A 27,407-nucleotide genomic window follows, 5' to 3' on the forward strand; every position below is an offset into this window, starting at 1 on the left:
GTACAATTAAGCCACAGGAGGTATACAATGATAATGAAATGAAAACAATGTAATACTTTTAATCAAAATGATAACTGGTAATACAATACCAGGGGAAGTAACTGACAATTGTATTTTTTGTCTGAATTGTGCAGCCCTTTCAAAAACTCAATTATGGTTAGATGAAGGATGAATGTGTGAATATCTATTTATTACAGGCAGCCGCAGATATATAAACAATATCCACCTTTAGTATATAGACAGAATTTTATTGAATTATTTGTGCTTAAACAACATTTTCTAGCACGTGTTACAAACCCTCTGTTTGTTACAATTAACCCCAGTTGGGGTAAGTTGTAACATTTGTACTTCGTTCACTTTCGGTGTAATTGTACGAAAACGGTATCCCACAAACAAACTTTAAGTGTTAATTTGTAGCAAAAATGTGCATGTTGATTGTGTAAAAAAATATTAATCTTACTTACTTTTTAATCATTAATCCAATCAAACAGCACTGACACATTATGCAAACAAAATTCAATGCCTAACAAATAACTAGTATAAACACTAGAGGGCGCGTCCATGTTACAGTTGAGTTGCTCTCTGATCCCTTGCCTGCCTCACGTTCATCTTTCAGCGCATGCGCAGCGCCGTTCTTTGTTGTCACGGTCCAAATTTATCCCGGAATAAGGAAAGCACGCATGTGCCGTGAACCCGGATGTATCCAGGACTTTGAATAAAGAACAAAAGCGTCGGGTTGAAAAAGGATTAGGATTGTTGATGAAAAATAAAGGATTTAGAGCGTTCCGGTTCGGGTAATGTATTGGTGCACGGTTTAGATGACGGATGATTGTAAATCACATGTTAAACAGCAACTAGTTTTCATGCATTTACCATCTGCTAAGCAAACGCTGCGCCGTATCCATGCATGAACACTGTAGCAACAACCAAACATCAAAACTATAAGTTAATACAAATCGTATCACCGCGATGCATTTAATACACGTGTACGGTAAAAAGTATGAACGCGGCAGCAACTGGTCCGAGCCAGAAGTGCTCGAACTTTTGCAAATCTGGTCGGACGTCACGGTCCAAACCGAGCTGGTGACCTGTCTCCGAAACCAGCACGTTTTCAACCGAATCGCGAACACCCTTCGACAAAAAGGCATTAATCGGACCGGCGATCAATGCAGAGAGAAGATCAAGAAGTTAAAGTTGGAGTACAAACAGAAGACGCTGAGATCCGCGCGCTATTATGAGCTTATGGAGAGAGCGCAGAGTAACCGCTCCGCCGCCTCCTCCGGTACTTTTCCCGTGTGGGGCGGTCCGGTCACGAGCCAAGCGGTCGGGGTCCAAGACGCTGCGGTCGGGTCAGAGGTCGCGTCTAACCCGCCCAGATCATCTGAGATACTGGAGATCAAAACGGAGGTCATGAGCTCGGATGATGAAGCGGCGGGCCCGCCCGAGATGTTGTACGAGTTCGGACCTGTTGACGATGATGATGAGGCCAATGCTGAACACAAACAAGCCGGTCAGAACCAACAGGACCAGGACATGGATGGAGAGCAGGGAAACACGCACGTTGTGTGTTCCCCATCAGGTATAGTGTACAGTTTGTGATACGATAACAAACACGTAGGAGTCATACCATGGTGCTACCTTGTTTTGATTTGCACGTTAATGACGTATGGTCTTTTAAATGGGTCCCATGAGAATGCCACTGTATTCTTTGGAGAACTATTTAAATACTGGAGTATGGACACCATGATCATGCAATACAGTATGTGTGTTATTGTATTACTGTATGATGCAGTATTGTAGTATTAGTGTTAAATACACCATAGTGCATTTAAATGTAAGCAGAGAGCATAAGTTGTTGAAGGGTTTATAAACTGGGGTCTGGGGACCACCCGGGGGGCTCCAGGTGGCCCAGAAAATGTAAGATATAAAACACAGAAAAAATTATCAAGTTAATTTATAAGGTATTTATCTATAATTTCTTGATACATACATTGCAGAATAATTTTATTTGCTTTGTTTCTTTCTACTGCGTTTTTCTGCAAATGTTCCTTATATATGTGCATACATACATACACATACATACGATTAACATATTTATGTAGAACGAAAATAATTTTGGCTTCACTTACAGTAAAACTGGATGTATAGACGGTTTCATCGGATGCACATGATACACGTCTGGATCCGAACCTTACTTCCGGTTTCGTTTTTTTAATGGTCTGACTAGTTGCTAAACTGATCTCTTGAACAAATGCCTCATCGAAATAACAAATGTTTTGGTTTCCTAGGTAATCTATGTGTTGTTTTTTTGCTTGTTATATAAATAAACTACGTTTAAAGAACTTTGTTGTTATTTATTTTTAGCGGAGTTTACCGGAAGTTACGTGCGGACCGCGACAGCCGCTTGTTTATGTTGTTACTGCTGAAACGGTCTATAAACCTGAAGACAATGTTTAATTCTAAGTTATTTATTTGCACTGCAGCAATTTTGACAAGAAATAATCTTTCATAGCAGCTTTACAAGGAAAATTTGCAGAAAAGTGCAGAAGAAAAAAACAAAGCAAATACTTTAAAAAAAAATATATTATTTATATTTATTATTTAAAATTGTATTTTTTTTTAGCAAGAAATTATAGATAAATACCTTATAAATGAACTTGATATTTTTTTCTGTGTTTTATATGTTACATTTTCTGGGCCGCCTGGAGCCCCCTGGTGATCCCCAGACCCCAGTTTAAAAACCCTTGGCCTACATAACAACAACAGGGCTCAAAATTAACTTTTTTATTTGGTAGCACTGCGGCTCCCAACTTTAAAGAGTTAGGAGCACCAGCAAAAATTTAGGCGCATCCATCCAAAAATTAAAAAGCACCACAACTACAATGTAAATGTTAATAGATTTATTTTATTAAAAATAAAACACCACCACCGGGCTTTACACGTCCTATGGCCAGCATTTAAAAGTTGGTCTTCTATTTTATTTTATTTTATTTTATTTTTTGCTGCATAAATTCCTAAATTAATATCCAAATGCTGTTGAAATAGTATAGCAGCAATAATAATTTAACAATTACAGGTAACATGATTAAGATTTCATAGAAAATCTTGCACACACGTAAAACACTGATTAATTGTGACATTACAAAAGTGACCCTAATATAGAAGGCTAATATATATTGGTATTGATAACTGCATTACCAGGATGCTTTTACTACTAAATAGGCAATGTTTTAAAAAATACAACAAAAACATACCATCAGCATTGTGGTATTCCACAGCAACATGGACCACAAGGATGTTTGTCGAATGTCCATTCACCAGCGCATGCGCACATACACCATTAAACACACTGACAGACAGGTCGGTGTCTCCATCAATAATAAACACATTTGTCATGACACGTCTTGTGTTTTTGGCACTTTCGCCATGTTTAAGCAAGGTACGTCTGGCGCTTAAAATGTTTTGATTCCGCCATTAACACCGTTTTACAGGATTTACAGTAAACAGTTACATTTTCATAGACACTCGAAATCTTTAAGCCACTCTCTCTGAAAGGTTTAACGTCAACTCGTATTTTCCGGTGGTGGAGTTACATTTGAATCCCGATCGTCGTCAAAGAAACAGTAATAACCTTGGCTGTAATCGTCTCGCTGTCGTCATGCTCGCGACGCGTTCGTCTTTTCACATTTCCGCGCTTCACTGAAACAAGGAATGACTGACGCTCATATTAGCCAATCTGCGGTCTTCATTAAACGCAAGAACTTAATGGTGAAATTTGATTGGTTATGTATCGTTGGAGAGAACACTGAACCTGGGACAGCGACAGCACGCAGGATCACAATCAACTCGCGTCACAACAAAATGGGCAGTCGCACAAATGCTCCCAAATATATTTTAAAGTCGCAATTTCGAGCCCTGAACAATTATTTACACATCTAACTAAACTTTAACTAAACACATTAAACTTCTGAACCTTGTTATTTTGGAAAGTACATTTAGATGCTTTAAATGGGACGTATCATAAAATCTGATTTTTCAATGGTTAAGTGCTATAATTGGGTCCCCAGTGCTTACATCAACCTAGAAAATGTGAAAAACAACAACCCAGTAACTTAGTTTTGGTAAACCATTCTCTGCAAGCATGTAAAAAAATAAGTCATTTGAAATTTGTCTCCCCTTGTGATGTCAGAAGGGGATAATACCGCCCCTTAACCTGCACTATCCAACCATCGCACTGACATTTAGTGCAGAGATCAGCTCATTTGCATTGAAAAGACACCCAAAAACGCACAATTTTGCTCGCACTTACAAAATGGCAATTTTTACCATGCTATAATAAATTGTCTGCATTTTCCTGCAATAAACCTGCATTTTGAGCTAAAACTTCACATACGCACTCTGGGGACACCAAAGATTTATTTGACATTTTAACATTCGTCCAAAGTGACCTACAAAAAAGTTTTTATTAGGGATTATTTTAAGTATTGTTTCTAGATGCTGTTATTTGTAGGTGATATGTGTTTTGAAATGTTATGAATACGTTTTATGTGGAGGTCTTACATGAAAAGTTGGTCTAAATCAGTGAATCTTAACCTTACCGACTTCAGGGTCAAATTTTCCACCCTATAATTTTTAAAATGTTCAAAAGGTTGGCATAGTAGTAGTAGCAGCAGTAGCAGCAGCTGTACAACCATACACAATACATCAATAAATAATAAAAATATTACAAAACACATCATAAAACAGGGTTCCCACGGATCCTTGAAATCCTTGAAAGTTTGTGAATCTGGCAGAAAAAATTCAAGGCCCTGGGAAGTTTTTGAAAATATACAAACATACATATATACAGGTCATTGAAAGTGCTTGAATCTATTTTATGCAGAAGTTTTCTGGAAAAAAATCCATATCCTGTGTAGTGTAGGATAATATCATAAAATTCTAGACTTTTTAAGCACACATGCTTCACTTTAAATGCTTTTATCTTCTGTATGCGAATGTTGATTCATACCAAAATACTTTTTTGCATAGTTGTGTTTGACACATGAAAACATCTCTGGTTATGTAACTGTTGTCCCCTGAGAAGGGAACGAGACGCTGCGTCTTCCTTGCCATACTTCCTGCGTCCCTGTAACGCCGTCTTTGGCAATATTTCAGATAGCGATATACTTCTTAGCTCCCGCGTCACCCTGACTTTGTCGTTAAGCCTCACCATTGGAATTTGATATACACATTCAGGTACACTTACCCCTGGAGGCGTCCCCAAAGTGTCAACGCAGTGATGCAGCGCAAGTTCCCTCGAAAGGGAACTGTAACAATGTATCTTAAAAGGGAACACAATGTTACCTTGCTCTCACTTGAAATGTGTCCCCACATTTAGTCCTTGAATTTGAGGGTATTGAACCTGGAAAGTCCTTGAAGGTCCTTGAATTTGAAGTTAACTAAGGTGTGGGAAAACTGATAAAAAGAACACCACAATAAAATGTAAACAGACAAAAACCCTCTTTACTCGCAGAGGTTACACCGCTTTAAACAGCTTTTAAAAGAACCTAAGGTAGGAGCAGATCTTATATGGAGTGGCAGACTATTCCATAGCAGAGGAGCAGCTACTTCAAAAGCCTGATCACCCCTTTGCTTGTGTTTGGTCCTCGGAACACAGAGAACCCCTTTTTTAACAGACCTTAGGACCAGAGGCGTCATGCATGCCCATTCAAACTGAGGGGGCACGTGCCCCCTTGTTTTTTGTTTTTTTTTGCCAAATGGATTTTGCATGCAACCCTCAAAATCAAGTAAGCGTCCATTAATCTGTTATATTTCTTTTAATCTGTTTAATGTGCACAATATTATCAATTCTGTGCTGCATCCTTGTCACTTTTCGGAGATTTTTGCCGGCGTTTTGATCGTGTTACATGACTTTATTCTGGTGGCAGGCACTGCAGTCAGCGCATTCGCAGACGTCATCAGTGTCTGAGTGCGCTCAAGAGCTGTTGTTGCTGCTGCATTTTGCTTTCTGAGGAATTAAAACGTGTAAGAAATGCTCACAACTTTTCCAAGCCCCAGTACGGTAATGTACAGTTAACCTCCTCTGTGCAGAAAATGTATAATTTAAAATGTGACAGTCTCGACGTTATATTAGTAGATTCATCTTGGTACAACGCCAACGTTCGCCAGAGTTCATGGGGGCGCAAAATCACACATGCTCACATATGAGGTAAAATTTAAAGCAATAATGCGTTTTCTCAAATAATTTTATCTACAATTTTTAAAATCATTATTGAACATTAAACATCAATCACGTGGCTATAGCTTATGTCATTTTCGTTGTTTATATACTTAATGGATTTAAAATTACATTAATTTTATAGGATAATGCAGTTGTTGTGCAACATGCATTAACGACACAATTAAACAAGTAATTTATTGAAACTTAAAAAATTAAAAAATCTAATTTGAGATGTAAATCTCCGCTTAATCTCCTTATCCGTTTATATCCCAAGGGTTTTTCCCTCCTAGGACTTTTTTATTTCCTCGGCTAAAAGCCCAAGTTTTTTTTCTCCTAGGGGGTTTTTTAACCCGGGGAGGCAGCCTTCTTGGGCTTAACTTAGCTTCCTCTTCTAGACGTTACATTAGTAATATGCACGCTTATAATGTTGAGTCATAGCCGCAGCAAATTTAACTGCTTATGCTATCGTGTATTATGTTGTGCTATCTGTCGCTTTTCTGTGCTTTTCACTGTTTCTATTAATGTAAAGCTGCTTAGAAACAATTAACTATTGTGAATAGCGCTATATAAATAAAATAAAATTGAATTGAATTAAATATGATGCATGTAATTATTCCGATTAAATAGGTTTTTAAGTCAACACTTATTTTGGAGGTTTTTTCATGAAAACAGGGGTGTTCAAATTGTTATGCAAGTGCCATGGAAAAGACTGAAAGCTCTATAATATTTCGTTTGATGTCTGTGTATGCATACATTTTTGTGAGCTGTGCACATGGTGCCCCACCAAAAAAAATTGGTCCATGGACCTAGGGGGCTTACCTAAAGAAGATCAGCTAGATAAAAGGAGCTAACCCATTCAAACTCTTATAAACAAAACATAAAAGTTTAAAATCACTTCTTAATGACATCGGAATTTCACCACCGAGTTGATCTGGTTGTCAAATTTTAAGCAGTATAAGAAAACCCCTAGTCATAACTGGAAATATGTATGTTTGTGATTCAAAATAACCAAAGATTCAAAAAACAGAAATTAATTTTAACTTGTTTTTATGTTGTTTGGTCTAATTCTAAATCATTTAATGTCATATTGAGACCCCCTTATAGGCCCCGGCCCCTGTTTTAGAAACACAGCTCAAAGTAGTCAATACAATATTTAGCAATGCATTGTTGAATTGCTCTGTTTAACTGGCCCACAGTTTCTAGCTAATATTATCCATATTTATTTGGCAGATCTGTTCATTTTAGCAGTGCGAAATCATTATTGCAGTATTCAAGCCAGCTGGATTGAAATTCAATTTCTCTACGATTGGCACTATTCTGCCATCTATTGCATTGCTTTCTGCACCACAGATGTTCCTTGTGGCAAACCTGGCTGGCATGTTTAGCAAACTATCACTTTAAAGTTTTACTTTACTGCATTTTAATGCATGTTTAAGCCTTACACTTTTACATACATAAGACATTCTTATTTCTTATAATTCATGGTCGAATGTTTGATATTAAACAATCATTTCGTTTGCGATATCATTACAGATTTTAGTGACCAGAATATGACTGGCTCATCCGGTGCTGGTGTATCCCCGGCAACTGCTCCCATGGCGATCAGAGATGGAGGTAGCCATGGCGACCAAGAAGGCCACAGAAGTTCCGGATCGTTCCATCAAAGAAAGCGTCGCAGGGTGGGACGAGGCGGCGACGGGGCGTTGTCGAACGCACTGGCCGGGTATCTGACCTGGCAAAAGACAGCAGAGGAGCGCTTCCTCGCTCTGGAGGAGGCACGGTTGCGTCAGGAGGAGCGGGCTGAGGAGCGCAGGGAACAGCAGGAGGAGAGACGAGCAAAGGAGGAGCGAGAACACGAATTTCGTATGATGTCCATGTTGAGCAGAGTTCTGGACCCTCGTGCGACGGAGGACCAGGGAGCCTCCACCAGCAAGGCATCAAACCCTCTGCTTGCACCCAGCTTGTTACAGACCATGCTACCACAGCTGGCATTCGACAGTGCCAAAACACCAGCTGTGCCCAGCGTGATTTGGGGCGGTCAGACACCCCAGAACAGTCCATACCTGTCTCGCCGTGGCAACAGCATGCGGTTGCAAAAGGGTATCTTGCAGGAAGGCTACGATCAGTATCATGCAGACAAATACGACGGGAACACAAACCCTAATGTTAGTCTCTCTAAAAACAATAATGACAAATGCTTTAATAATGTGTTTTCAAACGTTTCCATGTCCAAATTAGATTTAAACTCTAAGAGGTTTTTGGACCCTGTTTACTGGGTATGTGCGTGTCCCTTATTAGAGCATCCTTAAAAATTTGGGAAAGGGATTTAAAAAAACGTTTAGATAAGATATAGCATTTCCCATAACAGAACATTGCTGAAATGGCTTGAAACTGTCGACTACCCATCTGCAGTCATTTGCATACTACTACCACTACTACTACAGATAAATCGTCCTTTTTTTCCCAAAGTGGCTGCAGTTAACTCCCAAACATTTGTTCATATATAATAGGACTTCACTAAACAAAATGCACTTGGATTTAAGGGGTACACTTTGCTAGTTTCTAAATTAGAGGCCAAAAGTCCTTTGAGACCACGCCCGCCGACAGGGGGGGACAAACGGGTCTGTTGTCCCGGGCCCAGGGTGGGGGTGGGCCTAGAGGGGGGCCCAGAACTGGAACCTATGGAATAATTGTTAAATATAAAGAAAATATTTTATTCATTTGATTTGAAGTTCAGTACGCTCAAAATGTCCGGTCAGATTCAGCACAAGTCCGGTGCTCAGAAAATAAAAGAAAAGAAGAAAATATAGGCCTTATAGAGAAAAATAGAGGAAAATAGAATTCCTAATTCTCCCCATTAGGAATCTGTGACCGCAGATATAGTCACTGCATCGCGTGTGTTTAGAAGTATGTGCTATTTGCTGTGAGGTTTTTATGAGAGAAAGCACAAACTATTTAATATTTATTGTGTAAAACTTGAATTTGAAATAAAACTTACCGCGGAGAAGATAATGAGATGAGATCTCTATTGCTAAGTGACGCGACAATTATTTATTATTTCAAATCCGTTTACAAGATAAATATAAATTGTTAAACAGATGAAATTATCTTGATATAGGCTACATTCATAATGAGAAGCCTTTTCTTTTTACTGTTACACTGTAGACAGTAATATATGTATTTTATATAAAACTCTATGGTCGTGACAGCACATTGTTCATTATCTGTTGGTTCATGTTGGTACAGTTTAATTCAGGGTAATCCTTTAATAAAATGTAATTATAAAATATTTTATTGTTTTGTAATATTCACAGCGCACATTCTCTCAAATGAATGTGCTTAATGTGCTTAAAACATGTTTAATTATTGTGCAAAATTCCGCATAGATTTTGCAAAAGAAATCCGCAGAAATAGCAAAAAATAACTCCTTGCACAGATTCCTTATACAGCTGTACTACTCTTGCAGCAATTAAAGCAGTTCAGATTTGTTTTAAATGGCAAAATAGTTATATTTCTTTTTTTAATTTACATTTTAGAGTATTTTTGTTTGTTCCAACAAGCGGTTAGCAGCCGACAGCAAGTTGACGACATGTTTGATGAATTGAACTCTCAAATCAACACTTCACTTGTCTATAATAACAACTACATAAAATATATATTTCCAGCATATCACAGTGTTAGTTTAAACGTTTATTATCTGCACACACTATTTTTTAAAAGCGGAGGCAGGTTGCTCTGCTGCTCGCAGCTGCAACGGGGGCAGACATATAAAAATGAAAAGGGCTATAGCTACAAAACGAAACGAAATAAACATGAAACCGAATAAACATGCAACCTGCTTACAACTTCGCTATGCATATATAGATTATGTATTGGATGCTGTTTGCATAGATTATGCGCAGTATCCAAGGTTTTAGTCCTCCATTAATATTTTTTCCCGGTGCGCTGCGGTACTGCTGTTAAATACGCAACAGCTGCATTGTAAATGTGTGGCTGGCTGTGCTTATAGCGGACTCGTGCTATAGGTTAAAAGTCTTACTACGTTTGTTTTGCAATCATCGTCTGTCAAAATGTTATTTTAATTAAATTGAAAAATATAAAAAGACGGAGAAGCCTAAATAAGCTCAAGGTCCGCCCGCGTATCAGCTGTGAGGTTAAAATTGGCCGAAACCCGACCTGAGGGGTGTAAAAAGGTCGGGTCGGGCTTGGGCTGAAATGCAGGGCTCTACCCTCAGTCGCATTCATTGAGAAAAATGCAATGCATGCTCATCATGAAAGCTCTTTACAAAATAATATCCCTCTGGGCTTTTGGTTCAAAGGCGTGCATGTTTGGAGAAATTTTGATTGAGTTTATATGTTTACTTCAAATTTCTAAAGAGAGGAGTAATATTTATTCAATTTTTAGTCCAAACACGGCATATTATTAGCTGAAGTTGTTTTACTTATATTTCCAATAGTCTGTTCATAATTCATACGTGATTATGATATTTTGTGTCAGTATACAGTGTCAGTACACTGAAAAAAATATTCATTGAATTGAATCAGTTTGTTAAGGTAAGTGGTTGCAATCAATTTATTTAAGCTACATTTAAACAAAAGTTTTATATTTTATTTTACGTTACTAATCTTTTTTGTTTAAATGTAGCTTAAATAAATTGATTGCAACCGCTTATCTTAAAAAATTGATTAAATTCAATGAATATTTTTTTTCAGTGTACTACATTTAAAGGTGCAGTGTGTAAATTTTAGAAGCATCTAGTGGTGAGCTTGCAAATTGCAACCAACGGCTCAATCCACTCACCCCTCGCTTTTGAAACGCATAGAGAAGCTACAGTAGCCACCACCGGTAAAACATGTCATCGTCAGAGACAACTTAGTAAAAAAAGTTTGTTCGTTAAAGGTTTCTGTAGAAACATGGCGACACAAAATGGCGACCTCCACGTAAGGGGACCCTCTGTGTATGTAGATAAAAACTTCTCATTCTAATGTAATAAAAACATAAGGGTTCATTATAAAAAGGTCTTTATACACCCCTGATAATATAGTTTTGTATATTATTTTGCATTTCTGTCAAGAGATCCTTCTAAAAATTACACACTGCACCTTTAACTAAATGTTTTATACAATGTATAATATGCAATATTCGAGGGTCCTGAATCTGATTATGCCAAATGTCTTGTTACCAGTAAAAAGTAAGGGGTGGGGGGCCCTCTAAGATATCTTGTCCCGGGCCCAGGCAAGACTGTCAGCTGGCCTGTTTGAGACCGTCTGGAAATGTAGCTGCAAATCTGTATGGCTTTTCTCATTTTAAAACACTTAGGTAGTGCTGTGTTTGTTTACCCAGCATCTGCTGTGCTGTAATATGCTGTGGTTTTATGTCTTTTTCAGGGCATTATCAACATGGGAACAAGCGAAAACAAGCTGTGCTTTGACCTTCTACAGAAACGGGTGAGAAGTGATTTTCATACAGTGTTTATGAGCGAATAGCATTTGTAAGAAATAATAAACAGTATACGGTGCCATAATAGGTAGAGAGGACTTGGTTGATAACACATATGATATTTATGGTGCTTAATGAGGCAAGCATACAGTCTTATGCTACTCATAATCTTAGGGTGTTTTCAGACCTGAGCCTTTGTTTTGGAACCTGGTGTGTTTGTTGTGTTAAAGGATTAGTCAATTTTCTTAAAAGAAAAATCCAGATAATTTACTCACCACCATGTCATCCAAAATGTTGATGTCTTTCTTTGTTCAGTCGAGAAGAAATTATGTTTTTTGAAGAAAACATTGCAGGATTTTTCTAATTTTAATGGACTTTAATAGACACCAACAATTAATACTTAACTCAACACTTAACAGTTTTTTTCAACGGAGTTTCAAAGGACTATAAACAATCCCAAACGAGGCATAAGGGTCTTATCTAGTGAAACAATTGTCATTTTTGACAAGAAAAATAAAAAATATGTACTTTTAAACCACAACTTTTCGTCTAGGTCCGGTCCAGCGCGACCTAACGTAAATGCGTAGTGACGTAGAGAGGTCACGTGTTGCATATATAAAACGCACATTTGCGGACCATTTTAAACCGCCACAAAGACATTAATCAGTATCAGTTGACATACAACAACGTAGGAACGGTCCTCTTTCTCAACACTTGTAAACACTGGGGCGGAGTTTCGCGTTCGTCCTCTGTGACCTCTTGACGTCATGACGTATTACGTGGGGTCAGCTGGCGCATCACGACCGGATCTAGACGAGAAGTTGTGCTTTAAAAGTGTATATATATATTTTTTTTATTGTCAAAAATGACAATCGTTTCGCTAGATAAGACCCTTGTGCCTCGTTTGGGATCGTTTGTAGTCCTTTGAAACTTCGTTGAAAAGGGCTGTTAAGTGTTGAGTTAAGTATTAAGTGTTGGGCTCTATTGGGGTCCATTAAAATGAGAAAAATCCTGCAGTGTTTTCCTCAGGAAACGTGGTTTCTTCTCGACTGAACGGGGACAGGCATCAACATTTTGGATGACATGGTGGCGAGTAAATTATCTGGACTATTCCTTTAAGAAAATAGACTAATCCTTTAAGCTATTTAAAAAAAAATTGTGTTATGCTATTTAACATGTGTCATTTTGTGTTCAAATAAAACACAAGTTTGTAAAAAGTAACACAAAATGTGTTGTTCCAATAATATCACAGATGTGTGTATTCTAGGACAACGCATTTAGTGTAAACTTACACTGATTGTGGTGTTGTTTTAAGTGTGTAGGCATATGTGAACACGACAATCGCGCTCTGATCCGCACCAAAACAACCACCCCGAGACCGCCTGGATGAGGTGGTCTCAGCCCAGTTCCAAATGAATTCTGGAGCAGTTCGCTATAAGTGCAAAAGCAATCCGACCCAACGAACCAATGAACAGACTGTCTTATTGCTTTATTAACCCTTAACATACCTGATAGCATTTTGGTGACGAACTCTGGTGAGCACGTCAACACCATTCAAAACCAAAGCGCACCTGTTCCTTATAAAATGTCTTAATTGCTCTTCTTCGCAAAAGGTACATGGTAAGAATGTTGTAAGATGTTTTGTTTCCTGCTCCCAATAATGAAGTAATATAACCGCAGTTATCAAAAAGCCACACAATAATTCCATCCTGACGGACAACTTTGAGCGGAATCAACAGAAATAAACAGATGCACTCTGACCAATTAAATGATAGTTTACTGGCATGTGACTTAAAGTCTAGTCCTTTTGGAAATATTGGGTCTCATTCATTAACCATGCGTACACACATATGTTTGTGAGATGTGCATACGGATGTTTTCACATCAAATTTTCTTCTAAATGTACTCAAAAATTTAACAACCCTAAAAACAACCCGTTCGCAATATGGGATTATCACGCTACCGAGTTTTGTGGGCGGGACTTGTCAACTTTGTGCATGTCCACTTCAGGCGCAGTTAGGTTAGGTATCTAACATCCTTTTAGGCAGTGGTGTAAAGTAAGTTAATGAAGTACAAATACTTCTTTACTGTATTTAAGTAAATTTTCCATGTATTTGTACTTAACTAAAGTAGAATTTATAGTGCATTCTTTTCACTTTTACTTCCTTACATTTTGCAACCAATTATCTGCACTTTTACTTTTACACCATCGTTCCTTTACCTACCTTTTCAACAACTTTTCTGTTCAATCTGGACCAGCAGAACTGGCATTACGATGCAACGGAAGTGGACATGCACAAAGATCGCTGAAAGTGGAAGTACTACGTATCTGCGTGAAATCCCCTATAATCACCTACACTATAATCAAATACTGGGCTATAATTATAATGTTTATAATTGCTTATTTTTTCTACATATAAAGAAGATGACAAATTTTCATGCTTTCCTTCCTCACTTTTTAAATCTCTATATGAAAGTGTCTGCTTAATGCCTAATGTAACCATCATGTAAATGTAATGAGAAGTCCAAAAGTCAATCACTTGATCTCTTGTCTGTTTTATTTTAGATACAGATCTGCGTCTCTGTCCTATTAATTAAATGTCATATTTGATAATACATCCAGTACTTATTTCATGTTACTCCGGTGGACACATACTTCCTCCAGCGACAGCAAAACCTCCCAAATAATGCAAACTTTACTGATAATTAATATCATCATGGATTTCTTTTCAAACTCTTTTGCTTCTATGGCAAAATTCTCTAAAATTTATGTGGATTTGCGCTGCTGAAAACCTTTATATGAAGCTGGTTTGGGCGTGTTTTAAATTACCAACCTCGTGCACACAGCCGCTCATGTCAAAACATTTCAAATTCACTAACGTCAGAACAAGTATAAGAACAAATTCATGTGTGTAAGCAGGTGTTGTGATTTAGGCTTAAAGTTTTCATGAGAAGTTCAGTGTGTTCGTATTAATACGAATGATTTCGGAACAAAGCAATCGTTCAACAGGTCTGAAAACACTCCTACAGTATACTTAGTGATTTATTTATTTTTTTTGACCCCTAGCCCTATAAAACGTATAACTTATGGCAAATTATTTGTACTATAGACATAAATGACAGCTTAACTCATTCACCGCCAGCCTTTTTGAGAAAAGTTGCCCACCTGCATTTTTGTGATTTTAACAAAATTTTCACAAAATTCCTTGCAGGAAAGATCATTTTCTATAAATATATAAACATACAAATTATATCAAATTAAAGAACACACCCTCTGCTTTCAAATAAACAAACAAACAAACAAACAAACAAAATGGGGAAAAAAAGTTTCATTATATATTTACTTTTTCTACTTATTTTAACCACTGAAATATGGATATTTCTTTTCAAAAATACAACATTTTGAGCAAAAAGCTTAAAAAATTGCGTTTTTGTAAAGGAATTTATGTTAGAGATCAGACTCAGAATGACTATCAAACATAAAGGCAGTTAAAAAAAATCATTAACTCTTTTTAACTTCCGTTTTTGATAAATTCGATTTGGGCCATCTGGTGGATAAAAGCGGTATTACACTTTCACTTTGAAATTCGTCCAAAAAGGCATATTTATTAGTTAAATATGAACTCATAAATGACGAGATAACTCGTCAATGGCGGTGAATGAGTTAAATCAGTGGTTCTCAAACTTTTTGGCTTGCGCCCGTCATAGGGTCGGTGCATCTCTTTACGCCGCCCAAAGAAAATTTGTGAAATTAAATAATCTCAAACTTAGAATTTGAATTAAACAAAACATATTTAATGATATAATGTAGTGCTGTTGGTTAGTAGCTGTATTTTTCTGAGATTTAATTACACAGAACTTTTGATACATTAAAGGAACAGTATGTAAGAAATTTATATCAATTAATCATAAAATGGCCCTGATATGTCACTAGACATTAAGAAATAATTTTCATTTCAAATACTTATATCACTGACAGCAGTGGTCCGGCCAGGATATTGTCATTTCAAAAGTGGAGTTGCAGCCCTCAACTGATGTTTATGTTGTCATGTTGTCTATTAGCCACCAGTTTTGTGATTGCAGTACCAGTTTTGGCCACAATCCTACATACTGTTCCTTTAGTGTATTTTAAAAAAATAACCAAACTGGGGCCCCTAGCTCCATCTCACACCCCTCAGTTTAAGAACCACTACGTTAAATTGTGTGGTTTACTTAAGACATTAATTTGGTGTTGTTAGTTTTGTTATTTTAGATTGTAAGATTATGCAAATTAATTATTGGTTTCCACAACAGCTGACCCGACCCGATATGCTTCACATTGAGCCTGCTTTCTTAGAATATCCCAACTGGAAAGGCCACAGTTTGTAAGCCAACATTTACTGTAATTTCACATTCTTTTAAGCGTGCTTGATTTTCTGTAAAATCTCTTATTTGATTCTTGTAAAATCCCATGTTTCTGAGAACTTTCGTTTCACTGTATTGAGGTAAAGTTTTAATCTAAAAATGTTTGTCCCCAAAGCCTAAGAGAGGAAGTTGCTAAGTTCCTGTCTGATTATAGCTGTTCTCCAAATCCTCTGAAAGCAGAAAATGTAAGTTAAGTGTTTTTCCTCAGAAAATGATATTAACTCTAAACCAGTCAAATTTTTGCTTATCAGTATTTTTCTCTTCTGGTGTATGTGCGCTCTTACGTGTTTATTTTCTCACAGGTTGTTGTTATGAATGGTTGTGGGTCTGTTTTCTCGGCTCTGGCAGCTGTGCTCTGCGACCCAGAAGGTATGAGACCATCTGGTCACTACAAAATACAACTGCGAGTTTGTGTCAGAAACAGAGACACCGTTATACTATGAAGCTATTACACATTTAACCCTGTCTTCGTTACTAACAGTTAGACCAGTGCATCATATTATAAAACGGTTAGTTCTAGTCCTTGTTTCTGATTGGTTTATTTATGATACACCAAAGCTGAAAACACCAGGCGGACATCGACTGTAGGTGCTTGTCAGCTTCTTTTCAGCTGAGCACTTTTGGTTGGTATGAGACATCTGCTTCGTTTATTAGTCGTTGAACGATGCGCCGGTTGATTGTTGTGATATTTAATAAAGCAACACTCGTCAAACATAATCATTATTAGGGCTATAACGATTAATCATGCAACTGTCCGATTTCTCAATGAATGAATTTGAATGAATTACAGTAAAATCCCGGCACATCCCAAAGCCAGGGGGCGCTCTCGTGCATAAACCCCATTTGTGCCACAGAAGAAGCATTACAAACGCTATTCCAGGAAATGTCTATATATATATATATATATATATATATATATATATATATATATATATATATATATATATATATATATATATATATATATATATATATATATATATATATATATATATATATATATATATATATATCTTCGCGTTTTGGACTCCTAACTTCTGACATAAATCCAGCGCGTCATAAGCAGCTGTGCTTCTCTCTGTCTCACGTGCACGCGCTCTCGCATCTGTTCTAATTCTAAACATAAACTAAAGTAGTAATCCTTACGTATTTGTTCAGTTTTATGCGTTTCATGCCAGCTGAGCCAGACTATGCCTTTTTTTTTTTAAATATAACTCGCTGCATCTTGGCACCTTTCTCGCGCACGTGCAGAGAGCTGGGCTCTGTACGAAGTCAGATCACTAGGTAGTAATAATGTTTATATGCATTTCAAGGAGTTGTAGCAATACATCCCTCGTGTTTAAAATATAAATCAGACCAAAGCCGACCAGATGTGACATGGGGGCGTGGCAGCATCGACGATCCCATTTTTTTTAATTCGCAGTTCGAGGGTGTGACTTAATTTCGATCGATTTCGATTTTAAATCGAAATCGTGACACCCTTAGCCTATGGTGTAGAACCCATGTGCGACTATTAATTAAACTTCAGCAACTTAAAACATTGTCACTGCTCACAATCGGTCAGGGAGTATTTCTTGATTTTACTTCATGAAAGTTGCATTGATGCAGGTTTTTTTTGCTTTAATATTTATATTATGTTAAAACCGTTTTATAAAAACAATAAGGCACTCGTGGCTAGTGCTGTATTGTGAATGAGTCATGGCTGAAGGGCTTGCCTTCACTTCGCTTTGCATCGTGCCTTCATACTCATGACTTCTTCACGATACAGCACAGCCTCTCATACCTTATTGCTTACTCAGATGTGTGTGTGTGTTTTACAGATTGCATTCTCATTCCTTCCCCATTCTATGGTGTCATAACAGAGGACGTGGGAATGTACAGCAGTGTCAAACTCCGGCATGTGCCACTTGACAGTCAGGTGCTCAACAAAAGCTCTTGTTATGCATGTGTTAGAAGTTTAAGGGTTTGCTGTGATCATAGAAAAATTAGTATTCATTCCGGCTTAGTCCTGAACTGTAACCTGAAGGCCAAAGTATAGTTGATTTTTTAGGGAGATGCACATTCTCCGGATTTTTTTTTTTAAACCAGCGTACAGCGTACCAGATTGTAGTATGTAGCCTAGGAGTTTCATTGCATTTTGTCACAATGTGCATGCGTCAACCAAAGTCAAATAAACTATACTTTAGGCATGGGCCAGTTACCAGTTTCAAGGTATACCAAGGTTTTAAAGTATCAAGGTTCAAAACCACTAACATTTTCTGTAATACCATTTGTAAGGTATGAGCTGGGTTTCCACAAAATTAATTAAATCATTAAATTATGTAATTTACAATTAAAGAAGAAAATTATAATTTTGTTTGTATACGTCTGAAAATAACACATTTTAGTGATGCAATGGCTAAACCGCAATACTGTGAAACCGTGGTATTTTTGCTTAAGGTTATCATACTGCCAAAATCTCATACCGGCCAATGCCTAGTATACTTTGCAATGTTGCAACTAATGTTGTTAGTAATTATATCTTGTTCTGTGAAGAAATGCTTCGGGATACACTGCACGTTTTTGGCTGTCCCAGATTGTGAAACAATCGTGGCAATTTCTATGATCGTGGCTCTTCATCGGTGGTCCGATGTCACTGATTTTGGTCTTGATTTTAATTTGATGAGTTGGATTTTAGATAAGGGCAGATAGGACTCAAATGAGGAGAGTTAATAGAAGTTTCTCATGTCCTCTGATAACGTCTACAGGAACCCATAAAGCTGTGTTTTGTCTCCTCTATTGTATATTTATATACAAATGATTGTGTAAGCAAACACAAAAACAGGTTTTACTTAAAGTTTGCTAATGACACAGTCATTGTGATTGTGTCTTTTGGAAAATAATGAAATGTGTCACGGTCCTATGGTTGATGACTTGCATGTCAAAGGATTTGACTATTGATTTAAGAGTAAAACCAGAATCCTCTCAGGCCACCCTTAGTACGGGTGAGACAGTAATATGTGCGGGCCGTTATAAATATCCGGGGACCACTATTGATAACAGATTGTGTTTTGATACTAGTGCTGGGCAAAGATTAATCGCGATTAATCGCATACAAAATAAAAGTGATTTTTGGCATAATATATGAGTATGTGCTGTGTGTAATTATTATGTATAAATTAATACACACATATTCATGTATGTATTTAAGAAACATTTACATGTTTATATATATTTATTTATATTTTTAGATATTCTATATTAAATATAAATTTAAAAAATGTATATATATAAGTAAAACAATTCTGAAATGAATATATGAATGTGTGTGTGGTTAAATATACATAATAATTAGACACAGTACACGCACATATATTATGCCAAAAATCACTTTTATTTTGTATGCGATTAATCGCGATTAATCTTTGCTCAGCACTACTATAAACTAACAGTAGCCTTTGTATTTTCTAACAAAATTTGGATTATTGAAAGGAAAACACCATAGTTTTTTAATATTTTACTATGTTCTTACCTCAACTTAGATGAATTAATACATACCTATCTTTTTAAAATGCGTGCACTTAATCTTTGTACAGCGGATCGTGAATGTGTTAGCATTTAGCCTAGCCCCATTCATTCCTTAGGATTCAAACATGGATGAGTTTAAAAGCCACGAAACACTTCCATGTTTTTCCTATGTAAAGACTGTTACATGAGTAGTTACACGAGTAAGTATGGTGGCACAAAATAAAAAGCAGATAAAAAATGAGAACTATTTTATTGTATGGGGGAAGAGCACTTATGGTACATTCACATTATAAGCGACTTTGCTGTGTTTCTAAATCTGGTTATCATAAACAAATTCTTTCCATCCACTACAGTAACTGATGAGATGCGAATGACGTGAACTCCACTGCTTCATTCTCATTGGTAGTCGCTCCTGAAAGTCGCTCAAATTTGCATAAAGTTAAACATTTCTCAACTTTGGAGCGCGACTGGACACGCCACATCCAGTAGCCAACGGTCAATGTCGCTCGTGTTCCCGGAAGTCGCCAAGCTTCCATTTGAAATCAATGACATTGCGTTGTTCTGCTACTGCTAGTCGCTGCTAGTCTGAATGCAGCTTTACTTTTCAGCAGAGTCCTGCACGGGTCCATTTTTGAAGACCCGTTTCCGCCCGTACTTGCAAAGTTCAGCACCAGATCCGACCCGTCACCTGTGATAATATCAAAATTAAACCCGCCCGTTACCCGACCCATACCCGCATAAATCACACATGCTAAAATCATTCCAATTAAAGTGCTTTTATTTTTATCTCGTACCTCTCTCAACATCACAACAGCGTCATGAATGGGCTAATGAAACGCCTAAAGTGCGCTTTGTTTTGCGCCGTTCAAGTAGCCTACCATCGGCACCTAAATAGGCTATGGAACCTGATAACAATACACAAATGAAAAGAACAAGAAAAAATACAACCTACCTACACAACCTCTGCTGTGCTCCTACAAGTCTCGTCTCAAAATGCTTTCTAAGAGAAGACGTTCCCCGTTTCCGGTTATCAACAGCAAAATTTTATGCAACTCCTGCTCCAACTAGGCTACGAGAAGCATCAACAAAGGTCGCGCACTGTCGCAGTGGTGGTGACGTGATGAGTCAAATGTTGCACGTGTAATGGTAATTTAGACATACAAATATTGCACAAATTTTCATTCGCGCTACTACCCGCCCGCACGGAGTTAATTATCCGCCCGCATCCCCGCCCATGAATTTTTGGAATGTCACAATCCACCCGTTTTAGACACCTTTTATGCGGGTATCCGCGGGTTCCCAACCCATTGCAGGACTCTGCTTTGCAGCACTTCGACCTCGGGTGCAGTAATATTGACGGAAGTTTGAGCGAGGGGAGGAGTAGCTGGTCTAAATGCTAACACGTTCACAGCCCTCTGTACAAAGATTAAGTGCACGCATTGAGAAAAGATAGGTATGTATTAATTCATCTAAGTTGAAGTAAGAACATAGTAAAATATTGAAAACGGTGGTGTTTTCCTTTAATATAGACAAAACTTTGAAGGAATTGTTTTATGAATCATCTATTAGCTGCTTGGTTCAAGGGCACACAAAAACAGACAATACTCCAGGCTTATTTCCTTAAGTGTAACCTTGTAATGTTTACAAACTGTACTGTTTAGTGTTATATTTTTATATGGCTGTTCTGTTCGTGTATCATGAGTGTTTTTTCTTGTTTTTTATGTTTGTGTTGGTACAGCCCACAGGAAATGATATCAGACCCTTTCAGCTAACTGTCGATAAACTGGAAAACTCTCTCGAAGAGGCAAAGAATGAGGTAATTGTTTCTTTATTAAAGCAGATACGCACATACAGAAACGTATGAATCTCACACATGTTTTCTTCTTTTAGGGATTAAATGTGAAAGCGCTTATATTACTAAACCCCCAAAATCCATTGGGAGAAATGTATTCCTCTGAAGAGATGACCAGCTTTCTAAAATTTGCCAAAATGTGAGTGAAACTAAACCCGAATTACCAAACAGTGTGTACTATCCCTTTAAGTGCTTTCTTTAGGTCTGCGGATGGCAAACTGTTTTGCAAATGTTTTCGTACGCCTTATTAAGTTGCCCATTACTGACAAGAGAAATTAGGTTTGAATAGCAACGTCTCCCCTCGTCTGCACTTATTTATTCATAGTTTCACTCTTGTGTGCTTCAGGCATGAACTTCACGTGATTGTGGATGAGATTTACATGCTTTCTGTGTTCAACGAATCGGACGCGTTTTGCAGTGTTCTCAGTTTGAACGGGTAAGAGACACCAACACAAATTCTCTCTCGCTTCCCTCTCTTTCATTTACTTGTTTTGCTAAATGCTAAATGAACTAATGTGCCCAGAGCTGAAATTGAAAAGAACTACACTTCATTACTCGTCATGGAAAATTAACAGTCGCTCTGTCTCGTGTGTGTAATGAAACAAAATTGATCTCATTCGTCTGGCTTTTAATGTTCGACTGGGCTGTTCTTGCGTATGTGACAATTCAAGTTATATCGCCTGTGACAGTCATTACAAACTGCACTAATGTTTTAACAGGTTGCCAGATCCACAAAGAACCCACGTTTTGTGGGGTGTCAGTAAGGTAAGACAAGAGTCAAGTTAAATTTATGCATTGATCTTAAATCTAAAGGAATGTTTTACACTTTTTTTATGCTGTGTGCATTTATAGGACTTCGCTATGGGAGGGGTGCGGGTAGGTGTGGTCTACTCTGAAAACGAAGATCTGGTTCAGGCTTTGGATCATCTGGGTTGTTTTCATGGGGTCCCAGGACCCACACAGTACCAGGTGACCCAGCTGCTCAGAGATAGAGGTGTGTACCCTCTTTATAGCTTTGTCAAATATTCTGTTGTGTTGTTATATCTATGGCTGAATACCAGTTCCCATAATATCCATGTCCAATCTGCTTTAGTGCATCCAAAAGGTAAAAAGTACCTGGATAACCCAGATATGCCTACTACAACCCACATAAACTGGCAATTTATGCAGGTTCAGAATGTGCAATATTTGCACAATATGAGCGTAATTCAAACTCAAACGTACTTTATATTGCAATTTAAGTACTTTATTTATATTATGATTTTAGTGTTGTCTTCTTTAACTGCTTTACTATACGAATCCCAAAAAGACTTTTGTAATATAAAGTTTAGTTCAGCAAATTAAAATGCTTTTTAGTCAAAGTGGTCTAAATTTGCAAATGGACTGCTTTTGTTGATGTTTTTTTTTAGACTGGCTGAACAAAGAGTTTCTCCCGGAGAACAGACGCAGACTGCAAGAGACTCACAGCTACCTGACAGAAGAGCTAAAAAAGTTGGGAATTCCTTTCCTGAACAGGAATGCTGGCTTTTTTATCTGGGCTGATTTCAGCAAGGTAAGACTAAAGGTCGAAGTACAGCTACTGTAGAAACATGACAGTGACTTGCATGAAAGGAGACTCGCTGTGTATGTAGATAAAAACGGCTCATTCTAAGGTAATAAAAACAGTACAGTTTATATTGTAAGGTCTTTTTTATAATATAGCTATGTATTATATTGCATTTTTGTCAATAGCTCCCTCTAAAGTCCCTCATTGCAACATTGGTTGTTACAATATCGCAAATAAATCTGTTCAGGGTGAAACAAGTCCTGACGAGAATAGAGTCGTGTTATATGATGCGTTACATGACGAGAAAAGAGTCGCGTTGCGTTACATGACGAGAATGGAGTCGCGTTGCGTTACATGACGAGAATAGAGTCGCGTTGCGTTACATGACGAGAATAGAGTCACGTTGCGTTACATGACGAGAATAGAGTCGCGTTGCGTTACATGACGAGAATAGAGTCGCGTTGCGTTACATGACGAGAATAGAGTCGTGTTGCGTTACATGAAGAGAATAGAGTCGCGTTGCGTTACATGACGAGAATAGAGTCGCGTTGCGTTACATTACGAGAATAGATGTTGTATTTTCTGCTGTAATGACTTTTCTGACCCTGACATGCACAGTGGGAACAGCTGTGACGTGAACTGGGGGTCTATAGAGAAGGGGTCTATAGAGTCGCGTTAAGTGACGAGAATAGAGTTGAGTCGCGTTACATGACGAGAGTCGAGTCGCGTAACATGGCGAGAGTCGAGTCGCGTAACATGGCGAGAGTCGAGTCGCGTACATGGCGAGAGTCGAGTCGCGTAACATGGCGAGAGTCGAGTCGCGTTACATGGCGAGAGTCGAGTCGCGTTACATGGCGAGAGTCGAGTCGCGTTACATGGCGAGAGTCGAGTCGCGTTACATGGCGAGAGTCGAGTCGCGTTACATGGCGAGAGTCGAGTCGCGTTACATGGCGAGAGTCGAGTCGCGTAGAGTTTTTTTTTTTGGATAATTTCATTGATGTGTTTGGAGTGATGTGAACAAGCAGATACCATATTACACCCCTGCCTTAATAATAAAACAATATGAGGAAGATGCGCTCAGAATGGGTTTTAGAATAAATATTTTCAATTTAGGCATATTCTCAAGGTGGTTTAATGCATTAGGTCAGTGATATAAATACCCTAAATTCACTATGCACTAATGATATATTACTAATAAGTATGTAGGGTTAAGCAGAAAAGCCCAGAGTCGATTGCATTGAAGGAAACCAACGTGCCCTTTAGCGTTTTGCATTCTTATTCTGCGATCTTCTGCTTGCCTGTACATAATTTTTTTATTAATAAATTGTTTGCTGAATTTGGTGTTTTAAAATCACTGTGTAAATGCATTAAGCCACATCAAAGTTGTCTTTCATGGTTTATAAGGGAATGCCCTTTACGTAAAGCTTTTAGATGGTTGCTTTCATGAGAACACGCCTAAAGTGAAACTTAATAGTACACGATGCATTTATATTGTAACGGCCGGACCAAAGATCAACAGAAAGCAAGACACCAAGATGCAAATTAAACAATTCTTTATTTCAATATTAAAAATACACATCACAATATAAAACCGGTTACCCCACTTTTATTATTTTGGCAAACCGCAAGTATAGGCAGGTGCTCAATAATAAGAGCCGTCAGTTGGTGCCCAGTCCAGGAGCTCAGTCGGTCCGCCAAACGTGTCGTAATCACAGTCCAATATCACAGTGGCTCTATACAGCCGACAGTATAAATGTCAGCAAGAGGCACAGTATTCAGTTATAGTACCCCAATTCAGTTATAAAGTTATCTAGATTTCTTTTGTGATGTGCTTGTAGTATCTGAAAGAGATGACATTTGAAGAGGAGCTGTCTTTGTGGAGGTTTTTCATCAGACACAAGGTTGTCATCAGCTGCGGTCAGGCCTTTAGCTGCGTGTCACCAGGCTGGTTTCGGATCGTCTTCAGTGATCAACAGCACAAACTGAAGCTAGGTATGTTTACATCTTATAGCCATCCCTTATAGAGCCTTTAATACTAACAGGTTGTATATCTGTACATTTATTTACTTTACATTCGTATTATTCAGGTATTCAGAGGATCAAAAAGGCGTTGGATGAACTTCGTGGCTCCACCTCACGTGAGATGACGGGACACAGACAAAATGACACAAATGGGTCAGTGAGACGGGAGGAACTTAAAAACATTAAACATGAATCCAAAGACACGTCAGTCGAATCTGTATCTACCCAAAGCCAACAGCCAATCGTCAGGGGGTGCGTAAAAACAGAGCCTGTTTCATTGGCTGACAAGGACTTTGTATTTCTAAACGGCCAATCCTCTATCGGCTCGGAGAGTCTGGGCTCTCTGATCGGTACTCTTCGCCAGCAGATCCACGCGTCTGATTGGCTGGAAAAAAACAAGCCTGAACTAGCAGCTGGAGACGACCCAACGCAATTGGATGTTTTTATAGATCTGTTAAATAAAGCCAAAAAGTAATGTAAACAAGCAGTTGGTACAGCACAATTGTTAATCTGACTACTTTAATGAATCTTGAGCTCTGTTCCAGAAAAGACAATCAAGATTGTGAAATGGATCGTGTTGAATCACCACAGCAGTATATGAAAGTGTTGTTTTTGTCAGAAGTTGTGTTTTAAGATGGCTCTCACTTTAATTCGAGATTGATCGTTTAACACTCTTATGTAAGATTATTCTTTAATTTGATTTAAAGCCGTCATAAAATGAACAATCATAATAATTTGTTTTGTATTTAAAATGTCCTCCTCAGTAAGGTCCAAAAAAAAGTTTTCTAATGTCAAATACAGATTTATTCATATTGCCAAACTTTGTTTTTGTTATTTTTCACTGTGTATAGCACCTTGTGCCAAGATCCAAATTGGTTTTTGGTTTATTGCCATTATAAGGTTATAAGATGCCTGTTTATTTCAGTCTGATCTAAATCGTATATGTGATGCATTAAACAGCGCAGAATGTGAAATCTGTCACAATACACTAAGAAATAAAAGTTCAATAGTTGTCACTGGGACAGTACCCTTTCAAAAAGGTACACCTTTGTAACCAAAAAGTACATATTAGTACTTCAAAGGTACATATTGGCAGTTCAAAGTTACATATTTGTACCTAAATGGTACATATTAGGGACCTTTTTTAAAGTGTACTGCCCCAGTGACAGCTTTGTACCTTTATTTTTGACAGTGTATACAGTCCTTCCAGAACAATGCTGAGTTTTTTGTGATTGTTGTGGGCAAAAATCCTTGATCTTGTGGCACGTTTTCTTAAATGTGATAGAATATGCGGGATATTTATGCAATGAAATTGCGGGAACTTGCAAAAATTGCAGTTTGCAGCTTTTCAATAATGTTCACGTCGTGTAATTACGTCACTTCAGAACGTTCCTATGGCTGCGCTTGTGTAAGTACATGCAACATTTTTCATTAATTATAAAATCATGCATGCCCCGCATATTTTGCACGCGGAAATCTGCAATTAATGTGGCAAGTCCGGCGTATTTTAAAAAATGCAAGCCCCCCGCATAAATATGCGGACTTTGGTTGATTATGCATTTAATCATGCAATCGCATAATCATGTTTTTCTGGAGGGACTGAATATAAAAGATAGAGAAAACAGAGACTGTTATTGAACACAAACTATATTGGACCCGACAGCAACCTGCAGCCCATTTTTAAGAGCTAAGGTCTTAAAGCACAGTGGCAAACTGACTAGTTTAATACTAAATGTCAAAGAGATGGTGAAAAATAATTATGAATAACTTGACTCTTTCCCTGCCATTGACGCGTTTTTCCTGCAATCCGTATTTCCGCTATTATACATCAGGTGAAGCTCTTACCCAACTTATAAAACTTGGAAGTATCCCCTTGGGCAAACAGTAAAAACTCTGTGTATGTTTTGATCATCGCTCTGAAACTGATCTCTATCAAACGTCATTCACTGTAAGCCCGGATAAGTTGAGTTTACTTAAAAAAATGAAGGTAAATCGTTGCCTTAAAAAATGTAAGTAATGATTTCTTAAAAACTTGTGAAGTTTACTTTAACATATAAGTTGTTCTAACAACAATTTTAAGTTGAATAGACTTAATGTTTTAATTTCTTCCAATATTCCTGCACTCTTAACCCGGTTTAGTTGACATTACTAGAAATTTGTGATTAAATCTGTTGCATATAACTTTAGTTATTATTATCACTTTATATTACTTTTGGTGTTATAAATGGTATTATAACACAAAATTGATGACTGACTTTAAGTCAATCATTGAATAAACGTGATTCTCCACAGAAACACACACAAAACTGTGTTTGACATACATTGTCAGTACTGTGCAGAGAAATACAATAAAATGTTCTGAACAGGGTTCATGTAGAGAAACACTGATCACCTGAACTGTGACTTCACAAAATTA

General features: G+C 37.7%; 1 protein-coding gene across 1 annotated transcript; it reads left to right on the forward strand.

Moving 5' to 3' along the window:
• Positions 1-625: 625 nt before the first annotated feature.
• On the forward strand, positions 626-25,811 carry accs (1-aminocyclopropane-1-carboxylate synthase homolog (Arabidopsis)(non-functional)). Its single transcript, XM_055192562.2, has 15 exons — positions 626-1,579; positions 7,754-8,385; positions 11,609-11,668; positions 15,954-16,024; positions 16,180-16,249; positions 16,367-16,433; positions 17,885-17,982; positions 21,310-21,387; positions 21,462-21,562; positions 21,770-21,859; positions 22,143-22,188; positions 22,276-22,417; positions 22,833-22,975; positions 24,808-24,961; positions 25,057-25,811. Exons 1-15 carry the CDS (start codon positions 970-972, stop codon positions 25,464-25,466), a joined length of 2,772 nt encoding a protein of 923 aa, XP_055048537.2. The 5' UTR covers positions 626-969; the 3' UTR covers positions 25,467-25,811.
• The last annotated feature ends 1,596 nt before the right edge of the window (positions 25,812-27,407 follow it).

This window comes from Misgurnus anguillicaudatus, chromosome 6 (assembly GCF_027580225.2).
Source record: "Misgurnus anguillicaudatus chromosome 6, ASM2758022v2, whole genome shotgun sequence".
In the NCBI taxonomy this organism is placed as follows: domain Eukaryota; kingdom Metazoa; phylum Chordata; class Actinopteri; order Cypriniformes; family Cobitidae; genus Misgurnus; species Misgurnus anguillicaudatus.